The 21221-nt window shown below is 38.8% G+C and overlaps 1 protein-coding gene across 8 annotated transcripts in view; it reads left to right on the top strand.

The window, feature by feature from the left end:
* Positions 1 to 21221, top strand: part of CAB39L (calcium binding protein 39 like) — a 131715-nt gene that overhangs the window by 80924 nt on the left and 29570 nt on the right. For all 8 annotated transcript variants that reach the window (XM_045052723.1, XM_019826173.3, XM_045052735.1 and 5 more), the window contains 3 exons: positions 7030 to 7198; positions 13116 to 13175; positions 17354 to 17419. In XM_045052723.1, coding sequence (XP_044908658.1) covers positions 7030 to 7198; positions 13116 to 13175; positions 17354 to 17419 — 295 coding nt within the window. The remainder of the gene's footprint in view (positions 1 to 7029; positions 7199 to 13115; positions 13176 to 17353; positions 17420 to 21221) is intronic.

Below are 21221 nucleotides of genomic sequence, written 5' to 3' on the forward strand. Positions count from 1 at the left end.
ATTGCTTACTTAAAAAGCCACTTTGTTAATATACAGATTTCTATGACTCCATTTTCATGTAGTTATAACATACAATAGAAAAATAGGAATTATTTATTTTTAAGAATAACTTCCTCAAATTTGAGGAATTTGAGTTTTATAAAATGTCTTTCCAGGGGCGTCTGGGTGGCTCAGTCAGTTAAGGGTCCAACTTTGACTCAGGTCATACTCTCATGGTTCTCAGGTTCAAGCCCCACATGGGGCTCTCTGCTGTGAGCACGGAGCCCACTTCAGATCCTCTGTCCCCCTCCCTCTCCCCTGCTTGTGCACACACTCTTTCTCCATCTCAAAAATAAATAAACATTAAAAAAAAAAAAAGTAAAATGTCTTTCCATTTCTTCTGAAAAGTTAATATTTAGTTTGGTTTATAAGGCTAAAACTGCTTATTCATTCATTTATGAAGGGCCTATGATAATAACAGTACTAGTAATAATAATACTAACAACAGTAAGTAATAGTAATGGTAGAGGTCAAGATGCTATTTACTAGATGTCAGACCTTGTGGATAGTTATTGCTGTTGTTGTTGTTGTTATTGGTTTACCTGTTTTATACATGAGAACACTGCAGCCCGGAGAGGTTAACTAACTTATCCAAAGTCACATAGCTAGTATGATTTAAACCCAATTAGTCTGGCTCCAGAGTCTGTGCTCTCAGAACACTATCCAGCTTTCCAGTCTTCAAGCAGTCATAGTCTACAATGAGAAGAGACAACTCATTACAACTCACTGTTGTTACTTTACCAGTATACTCTGTAGGAACTCAGATGAAGGAGCCATAATCTCTGCCTGGGACATCAAGAATGAAGCAAGTCTTAAAGTAGAAAATTGCCAGAAAGGCACAAAGAGTTGAAAGATCAAGTACTTCCCGTGCAAAGGCACAGAGGCATCAAAATGCATAATGTGTTTGGAGGATGACAAGATTTCTGGTGTAACTGGAGTTCAGTGTGAATGGGAAGGAGGGATGGGAGATAAAGCTGGAAAGACTGAGAACAGATTATGAAGAGCCTTCTATGCCCTGAACAAACCAACTATGGAAAATTTGAGGAGGGGACAATCAAGGAAATTTGAATATGGAGTGGGTATTAGTTACTAAAGAATTACTGTTAATTTTTAAGCGTGATAATTACATTGTGGTTATGTAAGATTTATCTTTTTGTTCAGTTAAGGATCCTAACAAAATCCAGTTGTTGTATTTGGATGTAATGTCACATAGGTCTTTTTTTAGTGTTTATTTATTTTTGAGAGAGAGAGAGAGAGAGAGAGAGGCAGAGAGAGAGGGAGACACAGAATCTGAGCAGGCTCCACGCTCTGAGCTGTCAGCACAGAGCCCAACGTAGGGCTCAAACCCAAAAACCACGAGATCATGACATGAGCCAAAGCCAGACACTTAGCTGACTGAGCCACCTAGGTGCCCTCACATGGGTCTTTTAAAGTCTCTTTTCATTGACAATAGCGTCTGTTCCTCTTTTTATGTCATTGATTTTTTGAAAACCTGAGTTAATTATCCTACAGAATTTCCTCCATTCTGGGTTTGTCAGATTGTTTCCTAATGATGTCATTTAACTTGTTCCACTATCTCCTGTATTGATATCCTGGAGGTTATATTTAAAGACTTGATTAGATTTAGATTAGGTTTTATTTTGGCAATCATATTTTGTAAGTGGTGTTGTGCAGTTCATATTTCATCTCATCCGGAGACAAACATTTAGTAATGCTAAGATTGAGCAGTGGGTTCAGATGGAGACAGCTTAATCCATTGTAAAGTTCCTCATCAGCCTTACACTTAATTGTTTGACCATTCATTGATGAACACTGTATGATTCAGTCATTTCATTAGAGGTTACAGAAAGGTGATATTCTAATCCTGTCATTCCTCGTGCATTTATTGGCTAGAGTAGTTTTAAGGAGAATAACTTTCTCTCATCTACCACAACAATTTAATTACTTTAAAATACAATTCATACCAGGGAGAGAGAATAAGTGCCTAATTCATTTCCTTCAGTTATCAATTTAGAGAGAAGTTGTTACCCCAGGAACTAACATTGGCATCTAATGAGTTTCTTTTATCTTTCTCTCTTTCTCTCTCCCTCATCCCCCCCCCCCCATCCCTTTATTAGCACTATGAACTTCTGTGTAACTTTTTTCCATATGTCTTATGTAGTTGCACACATTTTTCTTGTTGGTGCTCAATCCTCCATTCAAGTTGACCATGTCCTTTTTATATTACTCCCATTAGTATGTGAGAGATTCCCTGCTTTCTGGCACAAGATAGACCAGGCTCATCTTGTATATTTCCTAACACAGACTTGGAATCAGCCATTTCTACCAAAAACTCTTGTTCTTTTTAGTGAGGAATGGTTCTTAGAGACTATAATCTGGATGCTAGGGCTTCTCATTGACATTGGATTGTAATTGCTTCTGAGCTTTTTTAGTAGACAGAATTATATCTCATTATTTTCTAAATTTTTTTAATGTTTTATTTATTTTTGAGAGAGAGAGAGAGAACATGAGTGAGGAGGGGCAGAGAGAGAAGGAGACAGAGAATCCAAAGCAGGCTCCGTACTGTCAGTGCAAAGCCTGATGTGGGGCTCGAACCCATGAACCGTGAGATCATGACCTGAGCTGAATTATAAATAAATTATCAAATAAATAAATTATCAAAAGCCAATATCCTCAAGGGTAGTAAGGTTGAAATGACACTTAACCGACTGAGCCACCCAGGTGCCCCATCATTATTTTTAAAGTAAGCAAATATATCTAGATTAAAAGCAAAACTTCTTGCCTATATTGAGGAGGCCAAGTGTTTGTTGAATGACATTTTATAAAACTTTTCCAACTACTACCTGACATTGTTTGCTTCCAGCAAAAACAAAAGTCATTTTTGCCCTTATGTGATATGTGTTCTTGAGATATTCTTGCACAAGCTCTTCTAGCCGTTTTTTTTTTTTTTTTGTTTTGTTTTTTTGGTATAATATTTACTGTAGCTCACTTCTAGATGAGACAAATGCTCTTACATACTAGCTTTTATTAAATTTGAAAGTGATCTTAGATGCTGTGATTTTTTTTTTCAACGTTTTTATTTATTTTTGGGACAGAGAGAGACAGAGCATGAACGGGGGAGGGGCAGAGAGAGAGGGAGACACAGAATCGGAAACAGGCTCCAGGCTCCGAGCCATCAGCCCAGAGCCTGACGCGGGGCTCGAACTCACGGACCGCGAGATCGTGACCTGGCTGAAGTCGGACACCTAACCGACTGTGCCACCCAGGCGCCCCGATGCTGTGATTTTTTGAATAAGCATGCATCTATAGTAGTGTGCCTTCTCCAAACTAACATAGTTCTTTAGAGTCTAGACTGTATGATACAAACTACAAATCAAGGAAGGAAGATGTAATTCAATTCTATAAAATAGTGATTCAACATTTACTGGATTAATCTTTCCATTAGCAACCTGACATGAATTAGTCATTGTGGAGGCATAGTGATTCATTGTGGTCCCTGGCCTTGGGAACTTTTTTCTTAAGTGGAATAGGATAGATGAGATATTTATTCTGTACCAAGAATAAGGATATTAATGTTATTGAGATTTGAAACTTCAGATAGGCTTAATTTGTGGAGCACATTTGTATATAGTAGGCAATAAATTATCAAAAGCCAATATCCTCAAGGGTAGTAAGGTTGAAATGACATATGTGAATTATAGATCCCTTAAAGGGTACTGAGTAAAATTAAGGATTTCTCTGTCTATCCCAATGTATTGCTAACTTTAAGAAACTCATCTCAGAGAATGACATTTTCACTCTCAGGCACAAACTAGTGGGATGCAACCAGTGTTCTGACCAAGAGGAGTATTTTAAAAAATATTTTCTTAGTTCTCAAAAATAAATAGTATATCACAGATGGTTCCAATACACTTCACCCAATGAAAGGAAAAAGAGAACTAATTATACACAAAAGTTGGGAGTATAAACTTTTAGCAGATAGTCTCAGTTTGGAAATTGGATTAAGAAATGAGAAAATGTTGGCTGGAGATCATACAGCCTTTTGTGTAAGCCAGAGTTTGACTTTCATTAGAGTTCTAGTATTAAGAATTTCAGTCAGAGTTTGAAACTTATTACCTTCATTATATGCCTACTTTGTGCAAAATATTATGCTAAGCACTCTTTGGAAATTGAGGTGGGGATGGAGAAAAGTAACAAGATACAGACACCATATGGAGATGGGGGTAGAGGAGGAGAGGAGAAGGTATCGAGAACAGGAAGGTAGCAAGGAGAATGAAGTTGTTTGAAATGACGTGAAGAAAACAGATTTATAACAATTTATTGATGATGTCACCTAGTACAGATTGAAAAAAGTGCTAAATTGGTATTACAGATAAGCTGTTGTAAGAATACAAAGGGGAGAGAGAATAGTCCTGAGTGGTGGGTGATTGTGAAAGACTTCAAGGAGGAGGGGATATTAAACTAAAGCCTTGAAAGATGGGAGAGAATCTTAGAGGAAGAAGCATAAGAAGGACGTTCTAGGTTGAGAGAATGGCGTCCTCCAAAGAGATAGGGAGTGGGATGAGAAATGAAACTGGGAAGTTAAGTTTAGGGCCAAATTACAAAAGTCCAGAAATATCTCAGTAATAAGTCTAGATTTTAATGATGTTTGCTCTTTATCTAGGCCAAGTCTTTATCTCATACTCTCCAGAGTACTCTACCAATAAACAAGTGTTCTCCTTCACACTTTAGAAAATACACCCCTCTTGGGGGTGCCTGGGTGGCTCAGTGGGTTAAGCGTCGGACTCTTGGTTTCGGCTCAGGTCCTGAACTCACGATTTCGTTGAGTTCGAGCCCCATGTTAGTACGGAACCCACTTGGGATTCTTTCTCTCTCCCTCCTTGTCTGCGCCCTCCCCTGCCTCCATCTCTGTCTCTCTCAAAATAAAGAAATAAACTTAAAAAAAAAAAGAAAGAAAATACACCCCTCTTTATGACATTTTAATATTTTTTCCATCTATAACTCTACTATGTGTACCAGCAGTCTGATTTTCAAGTTCTTTGGTAAGAGAAATTATTAACACTATAAATAGGCATTTTTAAATATTCTTCAAATAATCACGCCTATCTGAATACATTAGCATTTAATGTTAATATGAATTATTCAGGGAATACTCAAAGGACATTTATAAATAGTATTCAGCATAAAACAGACAAAAATGAATAAATATTACCCTAGTTTAATGAATCCTCTCAAATATCCTTATTTACCATTTGCCCTATTGTATTTGTAGATTTGATTTTGCAAAGTATCCTGTTTCCTAAGTTGTGGGAGAGAGATTTTATTCTTGAATCTGAATTTCATGTAGATCTTACCTTATAAAAAACAGTGCATTATTTTTTATTGCTCAACAAATGTTATCACTTACATTTGATGAGTTACATCTTGAAGTTTTGTGTAAGAGTGGTTTTGCTTTGATTTTCATCTATTCAGTTTTCTTATCCGTCCATTTCAGTTCTCATTTGTTCAGTGGTCTTTTTTGCTTCTTAAAAGTATTTTTTTGCTAGAATTTTTCTAACTTGCAGAATTCATGGTAAATTTGAAAGATTATGCAGGTCCTTCATGGATATCATTTTTCTTCTGTTCTCAACATTATAGGAAAGCACTTTTTCAAGAATTGAGATCATTTGAGTTTTCTCCCAGTGGGCTTTATATTAGAACCACAAAAATTAATATTGTATTTAACTGAAGTGAAAGGATAGAAGTTTTTTATCCTACACTCTACTCACTTCCCAGTCTTCTACAACTGTATCTGCCTTTGTTCTGTTCTTTTACTATTTATCACACAATTGTCAACTGTATTATTTAATACTGGACTTGTTTTACTTGAGCTACTGTTGTTCATTTTCTTGAAACCTTACAATACACTGGAATGTAACTCAAACCTAGATTTATTTCAGTGTTGAATTTGACACTTGAGGCATTGTTATTAAATTAGGAAAGGAACAGATATAATGTGCCCATCCTGAATGGTTTCCTACAGTAGACATTGTGTTTTTCTAGTGCAGTTTTTGCTACGAGCAGTAATTCATGAGATCAGTGAGTCAGTCAGTGCACAGCTATTTATTATTGGTCATCTACAATATACAAATCAACTATATGTGCATGAAATATCTATCCTTACCTTCTTCCTGAACTCCAGATGCACATATTCTACTGCCAAGGAGACATCTCTACTTAGATAGCAGGCATCTCAAAGTTAACACGGTTAGAAACAAACTTCCAGTTTTTTCACTGACCTGTACCTCTTCTAGTTTATTCATCTTAAAAATTGGCACCACCCTCTACCCAGTTATTTGGGCCAAAATTTTGGGAGCCGTTCTTGAATCCTTTGTTTCCCTCACCCCAAATTTGTTCCCTGCTCTACCCCACCACCTACAACATCAGCAAGGCCATTGACTCTTCCTACGGACAATATGCGTGATGTGCACACAGGCCTTTCCTGCACTCCTGCTACCCCAGTCCAGGCCACCGTTGTCTCCAGCTGGACTTCTGCTCCTGCTCCTAACTCCCCAGTTCATTTTTCCCTCTTTTATAATAGATTCTCCACAGATACCTAGAGTGATCTTTTTAAAGCATATATTAGGCCGTGTTCATGTCTCACTTTAAACTCTCTAAAGGCTTCCTCCCACACTTCAACACCACACTCCTAACCTTAGCCTATAGAGCTGTATGTGATCTGGCCCCTGCCCTTTTCCACTCTTGCCTCATTTCACACCATTCCCTGCGTTTCCCCTACATTCCAGCCACACTGGCCTTACTTTTCTCTAACTCACCAAACTGGTTCTTGCCTTGGAACCTTTGCACAGTTAGTTCCCTTTACCTGGACTGTGACAAATGTTACCCATGCGTCCCTTAACAGCAGTATTGAAATGGTTCTTTTGATACCATTAATATTATTTTATTAATAAGATAACAGAGCTCTCTATTTCTCTCTTGTTTATGCTTTAGATATGAAGCCCCACAGATCGCCTTACGTTGCGGGATTATGCTGAGAGAATGTATCCGACATGAACCACTTGCCAAAATCATCCTCTTTTCTAATCAGTTCCGAGATTTCTTTAAGTATGTGGAGTTGTCAACATTTGATATTGCTTCAGATGCCTTTGCTACTTTTAAGGTAATTTTTTTTTAATCAGCTAGTTCATTTAGTTTCAGCATTTAGTTAAAGTCAATTGGCCTCCAAAGAGACAGTTTAATTAAAACACAGAAAAAGCTATTCCTGAGGCCTGAGTATAACCGACTGTGAATTACGACACAAACCGCAAGAGCATCGATAATGCATTCTATTAGACCAGTCTATCACATTGTGGAAAAAAACAACTCAAAATACTTGTCACACACTCATACAGAATGAATTGCAATATATAAATGTAGTATTCTATGCAAAGCATGCTTTCATTTATGTTAAAAACAAACGGTATAAGCTGTCACTTAAGGTGCACTGAGTACCTCTGGAAGGTTATCAGGGAAGCAGGAACAGTGTTTCCCTGCAGGGAAGGGAACTGGGTAGCAAAGGGAGCTGGAGAATGATATCTTTGAACATGAAGGACATCACATTACCTTATCAATGTCATTATAAATTCCCCTACAGTGAAACAAAATACTAAGAAATGATACTTTTTTTCCATAATCATCTATATTCTTATAAACTTATAATCTACTGTTACTTATAGGTAATAAATTTAATCTTAGTTTTTAAATTAAAAAATTTTTTAATTGTTATAAAATAACATACATGAAATTGCCATCTTACCGTTCTTTAGTGCACAGTTCAGTAGCGCTAAGTATATTCATATTATTTGTGCAACTAATATCTATTAGATAACAATGCTCCATTTCCCCCTCCTCCCAGGGTCTGGCAACCACCATCTACTTTTGGTTTTGGAGTTTGACCATCAAAAAGATGTTCAGAGAGCATATTAGAAATAATGTAGCTAATTTGCAAACTAAAATACTAGAGCTTATACATCCAATGAATGATATCACCTTAAAGGTCCTATCTTAGAAAACGATTTCCTTTTTCTTATGATCCTGCCATTATTTAATATATTTTGAAACTGGTATCATTTTCTGTGGCATGTTCATTTTTCAGTAATGTCAAATGTTTATCCTTCGAGGGCAGATAAAGTTTTGGAAAGAGCACAAGGCTATTTGACATTCAGGTTCATGGGTCAAGTGGGTGATCTTGGTAGCTAGAACTGTTTTCAGTTTTGGTAATAATAATGAGATTGATAATAAAAATAAAATTTATTTTTAAATTTCTAAATAATAGTAAAATAATAAAATAATAAATAATAATAAAAATTCTAAAATAGAGTCTGATTTTCTTCAGCACATACCAAATTGCCTCTGAAGATGATTTTAAAAGAGGAATTCTGAAAATATTTTAAGCTAACAATGTAACAGCATCATTGACCAAAAACAAAAAAAAAAGTCAATTACAAATAGATAAGACTCATTCAAATGTATATATTCAGATTTGTTTCTATAAAAGCATTTTGGGGCGACTGGGTAACTCAGTTGGTTAAGTGACCGACTCTTGATTTTGGCTCAGGTCATGATCTCACAGTTCATGAGATCGAGTCCCATGTCAGCTCCACTCTGATGGCATAGAACCTGCTTGGGATTCTCTCTCTCTCTCTCTCTCTCTCTCTCTCTCTCTCTCTCTCTCTTTCTCTCTCTCTGCCTCCCTTTCTCCCTCTCCCTCTCTCTGCCCCTCCCCGCCCAGCAATCACTCTATCTCAAAATAAATAAACTTCAAAAAAAAAATAAAAAGCATTTCAGCAATTTACTTGCTCCATTTACATCATTCCAGATTTACTTCTACATTTTTTAGGATATAAATATATATTTTTACTTAATTGTAATACATGTATGGCTTTTTATTTTTATATATTACCTTAAATACTTATTTTAACAGTATTGACATAGTCCATATACCAATATTTGTAAATACTTTAATCTTATTACTTTATGTAAATGACTTGAAAGTTGTCTAGGACCTGGGTGATAAATAGTATCTTTTTTTCTAACGTTTATCTATTTATTTCAAGAGGGAGAGAGAGTACACATTAACAGGCAAGGGAGGGGAGAGAGGGAGGAAGAGGTTGGGGCTGAACACTAAGGAGAGTTGCCTGGTGGGTGGAGGAAAGGGTAGCAAGGGCGACAAGCATGGGTGTGTGCTCAGAGTGCTGTCAGACCTGGAGCCTGTTGTGTTTGACAGGCTACTTGGTCTCACCCAGCAAAGCAAAAGTATGGTGGCTACAGATGAACCTCCCAAAGTATATCTAACAGCACATGGTGAGAGAGGCCTTGATGCATGAAATCTGTTGAATGACATTTAACACAAAAGATGATTCCATTTCTTCCTGGCAAAATGTCTGTGCCTAGATAACTAAGGAGATGTTTTCTATTAATAGCACAGTACCGTTCTTTCCCCCTTTTCTATCTGATGACTCTGCTGTCATGGAAACAAAGTTGGCTCCTTTTTTGAAAGACTGTATGTAAGTGAAGCTTCACAAATAATTATAAACAAAGAACAAACTCTAACGGAGGGAAAAAGTAAATAGAAACGTATGTACTTTTCAAAATTTCCCCAAAGATTTTTCAACATTTAATAGAATAAACTATATTGATAATGTCTTGCTATCATAATGTTCAACCCAATTTAATTTTCAGTACAATTTGGATATCAAAAGTAAATTCATGTTTTAATTTGTACCTCAGCATATTTTCCATTGAACTTAAGTCAAGAGTCTGAAAATCTAAATAAGCATAAAAAGTTTTATAGTATGCCAACAATATTGGAAATGCCAACTTTATGTATTTTTCCAAAATGCTGTGGTTAATATAGTAGAACAGTGACCATAAGTCACTTTTTCTTTTTAGATAGATGGCTGAGGGGTTTTGGTTGTTTGGTTGGTTTGGTGTTGGTCTGATTTTAATTTGGTTTTATATTTTGTTTTTAACCTCTTAGACTTACCTTTTTTGTTTTGAGCTCCAACAGCCCTCTGGCTGTTGCCCAGTCTAATCATTAATGTTTCAGCACTGTTTATATTTTTGTGGCAGTGTTGTCTACAAATTGTCCTTTCCCCAAAAGCACACCTAACAATCAGAATTTCTTTCATCCCTCCTTCCAAGAATTGACATGATAGAAGGGGTCTGAATTCCACCTCCCTCTGCCACCTGACTGGCACTATGTCCTTGAGCAAATAGTTAACCTTAGAGTTTCATTTTCTCATCCGTGAGATGAAGAAAATAATCCCTGCTTTGCAGAGTTGCTGTGAAGATTAGAAATAATGTGTGTAAAGTGCTCTGCATGCTCCTCGGCTCATAGTAAACCCTCCATAAATGGCAGCTGCTGCCTGGCCCATCAACTGCCATGTCCCTGCCATTGAGTGTGTCTCTGTCACTCCACCCCGTGTCTCCCAAGCTGTGCAGAAGTCACTCCCATATCAATATCAGATAATCTTTAGCATAATACCTAGACTATGCAAAGCTTAGTCTTGTCAAAACAGAATTGTGAGAGGTGGGATGAAAGGGTACACTGTTTCAAATAATATTTAAAATTGTATTTTATTAAAAACATTTTTTTTAACATTTATTTATTTTTGTGACAGAAAGAAAGACCGTGAGTCGGGGAGGGGCAGAGAGAAAGGGAGACACAGAATCAGAAACAGGCTCCAGGCCCTGAGCTGTATGCATAGAGCCCGAAAGGCAGATGCTGAACCCAACTGAGCCACCCAGGCGCCCCAATAGTTTTTAAAATTTTGAATTATTTAAAATTTGAACTTTATTTTTCTTTGCAACTTTCTGCTTTTTCCTTTTTGGGTAGGATCCTACCTGGTTTATTTTTCCCACTGTTCTGTGATCTACAATGATGCAGCAATTATATTTAGTTTTGTATTATATGTATATATGCATGGGTGTATGTATAGACTGTTCCTCCAGTTGTGTGCACGTATTTATTATGAACAGAAATTTGAGGGTATAGCTATGAATATACACACACGAGTGTGAGAGAAAGTGTGTGTGTGTGTGTGTGTGTGTGTGTGTGTGTGTGTGTGTGAGAGAGAGAGAGAGAGAGAGAGAGAGAGAGTCATTTACTGGCTGTACCCACCATGTACCTGTGCTAGAGGAATTCTACCCCACCTTATTTTATTTTTCTATTATTGGATATGCAAGTTATTTCAAGTTTTCCCCCTTGGAATTTGAAGTTGGCTGCTACTAACAGGACTCCCTCCTGATGCCTCTGTCTTTGGAGTACCACTAATGCACAGTGAATGGAAACCTTCCCACGCAGCGTGTATCTGCACAGCGCTCTGTCTGCTGCTGTGCAGACCTGTAGCCATGAGAGCACACAGTCCCCACGCTCAAGCCTGCCCACTGTTGTTACAGGCGGATCCAGTGTCTGCGCAGCCCTTTCTAACCGGGGTCAGCTCTGAAAATCACTGATACTCTGAGGAGGTTAGGGAAGCGGGTGTCTGAAAACTAGGGACCCTAAAGAATGCCGTGGGACTACCTTATTCTTCTGGGGGCCCCGGATACAGGAACTCATTTGAATTTTGACCTCAGACAGACCAGGAATGAATTGCTGTGGAGGGGTTTCCCATTTTAAAATTCCAGTTCCAGAACAGCACTGAATGTTCTACTGGGAAAAAAAAGTACAGCTTTCCACTGATAGGCTCAGCGGTCACTCAAGATATGATGATAAGTAATGAAATGAAATCAATAGCTAGTCTCATTGTTCTTGAACTTGAAAATTACAGTGCAAAATGCTTTAAATATTTTACTTGGTATTAAAATAGAAACAGGTGAGTTTTGCCATTGCTGCTACCTTCCTGTTCTCTGTGAATTTATGTTGTGGATCTTCTATATGCTTTTAGGTAGTTTTAATTAAATGCGTATTAAAGTATAAGAACTTATTTTGGAAAACTTTAAAATTCTTGTTATGTTTTTAATTAAATTCTACATTCTACCTAGACAGGGTATTTAGCCTGTAAGCGTATAAAAGGGATTAGGTGAGGCTTGTTTTCTTTCAACATTAAGGTGAATTAAGGATATAATTTAGGTGTGAGTTGAAGACAGTCAAACGTTCCTTTATGCTTTTGTTCAGTTTTCTGAGAGCTATGCCTGTCATAAGACCAGTCTGCTTGTCTTCAGCTTTGAAAGCGGGCATTGTGCTACTTAGTCACCGCAGTCCTTGCACAGCACCTCACAGCCCATCAACCGGGGGCAGGCGGATCCTGGGATGGCACAGTTAAGTGTCATTCTTGTGCTTCTCAGCAGCCTAGGCACCTCCATTTTAAACGTGGTTAAGGAAAAAAAACTAAAGGTTGACATTCCTGAAAATCTTTTAAGTTAACTAATGAGATACAGTTTTAAGACATTCAGAATTCTTTAAAAAAAAAAAAAAGCTATCGGGGGCACCTGGGTGGCTCAGTCGGTTAAGCATCTGACTTTGGCTCAGGTCATGATCTTACAGTTTGTGGGTTCGAGCCCCATGTCGGGTTCTGTGCTGATGGCTCAGAGCCTGGAGCCTGCTTCAGATTCTGTGTCTCCCTCTCTCTGCTCCTACCCCACTCTCACTCTCTCTCTCAAAAATAAGCATTTAAAAAATTTATATATATATATATATATATATATATATATATATATAGCTATTAACAATATTTCAAAAAGATCATTATACACTTTATTTGGATTTTATTATATCATAATCACAGGGTAGCCATGGCCTGAAGAAATATACTGTAGACCCCCTCACATAGGTGCCATCTGTTTCACTAAATTATTCCTATCATAAATCTAACAATGATATGAATTAAAACACTTTATTGTTTTTCACATGAAACACATTTGCATTTCACATCTTAAACTAAGAATGGAAATAATTTTGTGGTATAAAGAAAATATTCTTCAGAAACTTTTATGTTTCAAGTGACTGGACTTACATAATTCTTAGAAGGAAATACCAGGTTTGTAAAATTTATTAGCTATAATAATTTTATTTCACTTAACTGTTCTTTTTCTAGGATTTACTAACGAGACATAAAGTGTTGGTTGCAGACTTCTTAGAACAAAATTATGACACTGTAAGTAGAAGTCCTTTTTAAGATTTTACCTCTTTCTCTCTTCTCCCCTCTCTCTCCTTCTTAGATCTATGGATACTGGCTCCTATTTGTGATCCACAACAGACACCAACCATGGTCCACCTTGCACCCAATTTGTCCATTTACCTGGAAGCCAGGTCATCAGGAAACTGTGGAAAATTGAGGGCTTTCTTATTTTTCACACCTCTTCCTGTTGTATCAGCTCCAAAAAAAGACTGGTACCTGCTCACTTTGATCGTGATTTAAGAGCCTCCATGTTGCTCTTATGAGGCAGTAGGTAGGGGCACCTGGGTGGTTCAGTCAGTTGAGCATCTGATTTCAGCTCAGGTCATGATCTCACGGTTTGTGAGTTTAAGCCCACATTGGGCTCGCCACTGTCAGCGCAGAGCCCACTTCAGACCCTCTGTCCCACCTCTCTGTCCTCCCCTGCTCATGTTCTCTCTCAAAAATAAACAAACACTTAAAAAAAGAAGAAGCAGTAGGTAACCATAAATGGAAGAGCACTCCACCCTCACTAAAAAATAAATCATTTTACTTGCTTGATAATTAGTTTTACTTACTAGTAGAAATACCAGTTCCCTTCTCAAATGGTGAATCCAGCCCATCCTTTTGAGATTCAGCTGAAACATGACTTTTCTAGGAAGCTTTTCCTAATCCCACCTGTCCACATGCATGCATGCACAATTCCCCCGCCCCCACTGTTCACGTTGTATTATTATGGAGTGTCTGTACCTTCCTGGCTGGTTCCTGAGCTCCCTGAGAAGCAGGAACCCTGTCTGTCAAACACAGGGTTCAGAGCCTGCTTGCCTGGCTTCAAGACCCAGCTCTGCCTCTTATTAATTGTGTTACTTTGGGTAAGGTAATTTGGGTAATTTTGCACCTACTGCAAAATGAAGATATTAATAATACCTACCTCATTGGGTTGTTTGTAGGAATTTGTAAAGATTTGGAACAATTTTTTTAGGATAATACCATATTAATCCCTCAGTATTAATTTTTGTCATTATTACTTGTATCCCTAATACCTAACTCAATGCCGTACAATGGTGGTGTTCAATGAGTATTGGATAAATAGATATATCCAAGAACAGCTATGCTTTTTCTAAATACGTAAGCAAGAGTAACAGCATGATTAAAGTGAACATGGCACAAACCTAAAAGAGAAATTGTAAATCTTGATCTAGTGTTGGTTCAGATGCTCTAGACCAGTGATGTCCCACTGAAATAAAAGCCACTGTATAATTTAAAAATTTGTAGTTAGCTACACAAATAGGTAAAAGGAAACACATGACTCTGTGAAGATACAGAATACCCTCCCTGTCACTTTCCTATAGCTTCACACATCCAAATCACAGAAATTCAACTGTCTCTTTTATTCATATATTGTTTACATATCTTCCTTTGAGATTAAGAATTAGCAGGGGTGCCTGGGTGGCTTAGTCGGCTAAGTGCCCAATTTTGGCTCAGGTCATGATCTCATGGTCCATGGGTTGGAGCCCTTCTGTCAGCTCTGGGCTGTCAGCTCAGAGCCTGGAGCCTGCCTCAGATTCTGTGTCTCTCTCTGTGCCCCTCCCCCACTCATTCCCCCCCTTCAAAAATAAACATTAAAAAAAATAATTAGCAATGTAATCATGAAGTCAAAATTGATTTTCATATCCTAAAATTATCAAGAAAATATTTGTGGGATCAACTGGAGTACTTAGATCTAAATGCAAAACATGAAGGGAGAATAATTTTTATTGCCAGCAGTATCCAAAAGCTTCTAGACCAAAAGAAAATGGCATATTTTTAAACTAAGGAAATGAGCTATTATTATAGTTTGGTTGATCAGAAACTGCAGATGCTGGATGGAATGTTAGAGACTCATTAGATGTACCTTATAATAAGTGAAAACAAGAGAGCTAAGATAGTTTATTACAAAACCCGTGGTATCGGCTACTGATCTTTTCTATAGAATGAGTGATGTAAATGTGTTGAGTAACACTGCTTTGCATTCAGGACATAGTACATAACAATTTGGGAGACTGTGAACTCATTCTCCTTGATCCCTTATTTACCTAATTTTTTTCTTTGTATCTAGAGTCACTTCTTGTGTAATTTGGTAGCTTCACAGATGCTGAGGCTGCTGCACCAACCTGAACACCAGCTCTGAGAGCTCATGCCCCCTCAGATATTTCATACTTGCTGAGTTTCATATTTTTTTGGCAGTAAACCATGAGATGGGAGCACACTGATATATGACTCTAAAATAATGAAACTGGCATCTTGGGGAATGTCATACCTTATACATGTGTTTGAAGTTTCTGGTTACATATGATTTCACTCATATGTGGAATTTACAAAACAAAGGGAATGAGAAAAGAAAGAAAAATAGAGAGAGACAAACCAAGAAACATACTCTTAATTGTAGAGAACAAACTGATGGTTACCAGAGGGGAGTTAGGTGGGGAAATCGGGGAAATTGGAGTTGGGGATTAAGGAGGGCACCTGTCCTTACGAGCACCGAGTGATGTGTGGAAGTGTTGAATCACTATATTGTACACGTGAAACTAATATAACACTGTATGTTAACTAAATTGAAATTAAAATTTTTGGGGCGCCTGGGTGGCGCAGTCGGTTAAGCGTCCGACTTCAGCCAGGTCACGATCTTGCGGTCTGTGAGTTCGAGCCCCGCGTCAGGCTCTGGGCTGATGGCTCAGAACCTGGAGCCTGTTTCCGATTCTGTGTCTCCCTCTCTCTCTGCCCCTCCCCCGTTCATGCTCTGTCTCTCTCTGTCCCAAAAATAAATATACGTTGAAAAAAAATTTTTTTTAATTGAAATTAAAATTTTTAAAAACTTACCACAAAGTTTGATAAATTTAATGTCCCACAAAATCTTCTTCAGTTTCATGACAGAATAAGTTAAACTTACTGTTTAGTACAAACAATAAGCCCTTCATATAAAAGAGACTAATTATTATGACTTTAATGTGAACTAGATGCTTTCTTTTTAATATTTATTTATTTTTGCGAGAGAGAGAGAGAGAGACAGAGGAGAGGGAGGAGGGGCAGAGAGACGGCGGGGGCGGCGGGGGGGGGGGGTGGAGTGGAGGGGGGTGGTCAGAGGACTGGAAGCAGGCCCTGTGCTGACAGCAGAGAGCCTGATACAGGACTCAGACTCAGGAACCGTGAGATCATGATTTGAGCCGAAGTCGAACACTTAGCTGACTGAGCCACACAGGTACCCCCCAATGTTCTTACTTTCCACTTTCTTAATTCCCAGTTGGTAATTATCATCTGTGTGCACTGCTTGCCCTCATTGCATACGTGCACACACACCTCACCCTCAACCCTCTGAGGACCAGGACTGTTCCACCCTCCTCAGCCCCTGGACTCTCCTGCTTCAGTTCTCTGTTGGGCTCACTCCTCCCACCTCAGTGGTCCCTGAAGCATGTCCTTGCCTGGTGGGAGAATGACGCTGAGCTTCCCCCACCTGTGGCACTCTATGTGAAACTAAAGGGCCCAGTAGTGGAGAGTAGTTGACAGGCACACTGGGAAACGGGGGCCTTGAACACCAGCATCCTCCAGCTTCTGGGGACAGGGAAGTCCTCCAGAGAGGCCAGCTGGGATTAGATTAGCATGGCCATTGTGCAGCAAAAGTTGCCCCGTTTCTCTGTGTCCGCTATGAACTTGACACTTTGATTCTTTATGGGGTACCAAGTGGAGCTCTAAGTATATTTAATCTTTTCCTAAATTATTCTTGCACTCGTAGCTACCAGCAAGGCTACCTGAACAAATGACATGAAATGTGTTATTTTGCTACCCACTTAATAGATGAATTAGATCTTTTATTCAAAAGGGTTTATTTGAGAGGACTCAAATACTCCATTTTTCTACTCAATTTTTAATTTTCAGAACTAAAGTAGCAAAGTACATCTGTTGTTTCACTTGACCTCCGTATCCCGCTGTGTCTTTATGTGTAAAGGATGGTGAACTGGGAACCTCCGGGTGGACAGTGTGATCAGCATGGCGTTCAGTACATTGATGCAGAGCACAGCAGCTGGGCCGTGCTGGCCTAGTGGGCTGGCAATTTACTTTTGAAGCAAGAGAGTAATAAGCAAACCTAAAGCAGAGGAACCGCTGCTGGTGTTACACCCTAATATTTGTTTTCTTTTCATTAGATTTTTGAAGACTATGAGAAATTGCTTCAGTCTGAGAATTATGTGACTAAGAGACAATCTTTAAAGGTAATATCAAATTGCTTAAGTTAGTCTGTGTTGGTTGATGTCTTGTTAGTAAATGATGGCCTCTTAGTGGACAAGTACATATGGGGAAAATTAAAGTGTCCCCCCCACTTTATTTTTGTAACTTGAAAAGTATGCTTCATGTTATGACTGTACTTTGTAGCAAAACAGTGTTGTGCCCTGCCTCGACTACTTTTTGGAAGTAATAACATAAAAATAGTAAGTGCATGATAAAGTAGAATTTCGTATATTTCAGCTCAGAAAGAAAGTCAAACCTAAGTTAATTTAAATAAAACCACAGTTCTCTCCTAGGGGATATTTTCTGGAGATGAAAAGAAATCACTCTTAGCTTGAAACTAAGATCTGAATTACTGTTTATAAGGAAGAAACAGCAAAGTTCTCCTGTAGTTCTCTCTCTTTTTTTTTTTTTTATGTTTATTTATTATTTTTGAGAGAGAGAAACAGAGTGTGAGCTGGGGAGGGGCAGAGAGAGAGAGGGAGACACAGAATCCGAAGCAGGCTTCAGGTGCTAAGCTGTCAGCACAGAGCCCAATGCAGGGCTTGAACTCACAAACCCAGGGCTTGAACTCACAAACCGTGAGCTCAAGATCTGAGCCAAAGTCCGACGCTTAACCGCTTAACTGACTGAGCCACGTGGACACCACTTCTGCAGTTCTCTTTCAGTGTATCTTGAAACAGAAACCAAAATGACCGTATTTTTCTTGTACATCTATATAATGTAGACTTCGTAGGGTATTTTTCAGAGAAGGGGGGAAGAAAAGGTGACACTGACAAAATATAACACATCAAATGCAAGATTAAAGTTTGGGGCGCCTGGGTGGCTCAGTCGGTTAAGAGTCCGACTTCGGCTCAGGTCACGATCTCGCGGTCCGTGAGTTCGAGCCCCGCGTCAGGCTCTGGGCTGATGGCTCAGAGCCTGGAGCCTGCTTCTGATTCCGTGTCTCCCTCTCTCTCTGCCCCTCCCCCGTTCATGCTCTGTCTCTCTCTGTCTCAAAAATAAATAAATGTTAAAAAAAAAAAATTTAAAGTTTCCCTCTAAGTTTATGACATTACTGGAGAAATTCTGAATATATTTTCAATTGAGAGGGAAGACAACTTTCTACTATGAAATGGTGCTTATAGAACTGAAACGTTATGCAGCTCGTGGGAAGCACTTACCCCCAGATTTGTAACATATTTTTCTAAAGATTTTTTTTTTAACTGCATTGCATTACTGGGTTTCATTCTCTGAGCATTCTTGTTAGTGTTTTACTACAGGTCATTTTTAGAGGTACCTCCACCATTTAACATGTTCAAATTGTATTTCCAACAAAGATGCTGAAATATGAAACATGCTTATTCTTTAAGAGTTAAAAGAATAATCTTTAATAAAGTGGCTGTAATAAACAGATATGTGAGAAGACTACCTGATCAAGAACACAAAACTGCTTTTCTGAAAATTGCCAGTATTACACCAAAACAGACTCTGGAAAGAGGTCAAAAGATGATATCGCTAGCTGGAAGAGAAAGTAAAGTCAATGCTCAATTATCTGCAAATAGCTTTAGTTGGATGAATTATTGGGGGTGATGAGAGGGGTGAAAGGGCACTCCATTTGGCCAACAAATATTTATGTGCTCCTATTCCTGACATTACGGTGACAGCCAAGAACAAAATGAAGTCGCATCTCAATGGACCTTACATTCTGCCAAGGAGAACAGACAATTGATAAATAAACAGATAAATATGTAATTTTCAGGTGATTTTAGAACAGTTATGCAGGGCACAAGGGCAGGAAGTGACGACTGAAGGGATAAAAGTGTGTGTGTGTGTGTGTGTGTGTGTGTGTGTAAACAGTGGCATTTACTATTGGAGAGCATATCACCTATGAAATACCTGTGCAAGTTTGCTTTCCCTCATGAGGCAGGAAGCCCAGCAGAGTACAGCCGCCATGTAGTCGGTGAGTGGCTTTCCCTCCTTCAGTGAAACAGTGCCTGGAGGCAGCCATTTGGCCAGGAGGAGGTGGGGCTGCCCCTGTGGGAGTGGAACATGAGTTAGAGCTGTGTCCCTACCCTTCAGATCTCACTCAGATATTCCAAAGGATGTTTTTGGCAGATAATAATTGGCTGGTTTTGTCAAGCAGTTTGTATGATTTTGGGGCTTACTAAATATCACCTGTATTATGTTTACATGTTGGGATGACATTAATAGAACAATGTGTTTATTTCTAAATACTGAATACAGTTTTAACTAAAGTGATGACATAAGCCCATTTTGTATCACATTTTTGTCAGTTCATTTTACCCATGATTTTGCCTTAGCTGTGACCTGCCTTCCCCTATATTTGTGCCCTTGCTGCTCCAATGGTACCCATTGATGGAGGGGTCATTGGGATATTTTCAGCCAGTCATTCAGCACCTTTTTATTGAGTTTCCCCTTGCATGGAAACCCGTACAAGCTGGTCTGTGTAGAAAATATACCATGGTTTCACTGCTCTTTTTCTGGAGCCTGGACTGTTGAGATGGAGCTTCCGACAAAGGCAGTGACATTATGCCATGCTCTCCCAAGTCCAGAAAGCTTGTTAAAGCAGCTGAAGATAAGGCTGCATCCTGGTGGCTTACCTGTGTAGTACCTAAAGAATAGAATTCCCTATTTGCTAAGGCTCCACAACGACGGCCAAAACAGAGGAGCTGCTGCTCTGTATTATAAGAGATCATCGCCCTCGGAGGGAAGTAGAAATTGAATAGGAACAGAGACAACAGTGCTCTAAGGGGCCAGCATGTAAGAAATAGCTCATACATTTTCCAAATCCTTCCTCTTTTTAGTGAGAATCTATGAGACCCTGAACCAAAGTAGCAACATTGGTATGAACTAAGGTGATGGGACTAAAGTGGGATCCAGAAAGCTGAGGGTCATAGACTTTAGAGTTTATCTTTGTGCCATTTTCAGCAGTGACAGGAATTCATGATAGAAATTTTTCTGTGATCGACGATCTCTAGAGCCTTAGGTGAAGTTATAAAGCTAACAGTTGTTCATCCAAACATCTGGGCCTTCTTCCTGTTTTTTCCGTCATGCTACCTTATCATCTCCTACCCATGGGCCCATTGCCCTCATTCTGTTCTCAAGCCCCACCTTGTCCTGTCCCCTTGTTAATAGACATAAAGTGGTTAGAGCAGAGCCTAGCTCATGTTAAGGAGTAGATATGTGTTCAATAAAATAAAAATAAATTTTATAAGTAAATATTCCTCTCCTGTCCTCAGTGCTCAATCTCTAGAAGGTGGTCTATCCTAAATAAATAATTGAGACTAGGGTATGAATTAGACTGATACCCTAGTAGATTGCATTTGCATTTGAAAACAGAAGCAGTGGATATGTGATTGGTAATACAAATCTGGTGGGTAGCACAGGGGAGTGAGAAGGTTCATTCTTCACTGCTGTCTACTGCTCCCCCTCCCCCCCTCCACTGTTCTGCCCCCTTCTCACGTGGCTCTGAGGCTAGACACCTCTACTCTATTTCCAGCGACACAGGCAAGGAGCAACCGAGTTTGTATCTGGTATTGAAACTCTCCCTTTTCCACTTGATTGTGCTTCCTACTTTTTCACAGATGCCCCAGTCCATGCAGAAGGCCTCTTTCCTGTTCTTTATTAATCCAGCCAGATGTACTACATTGGCTGCTACTCTTGCCTAAAATCTTTTATAGTGGAGTATCTCATAAATGTTTTGTTTACAGTGTGATAAAACTGAGCACTGGTTGGACACCAAAAAAACCAAACCAAAACAAAACGAAAACTAGCAAAAGACATATA

The sequence above is a fragment of the Felis catus genome, chromosome A1, assembly GCF_018350175.1.
Source record: "Felis catus isolate Fca126 chromosome A1, F.catus_Fca126_mat1.0, whole genome shotgun sequence".
Taxonomy (NCBI): domain Eukaryota; kingdom Metazoa; phylum Chordata; class Mammalia; order Carnivora; family Felidae; genus Felis; species Felis catus.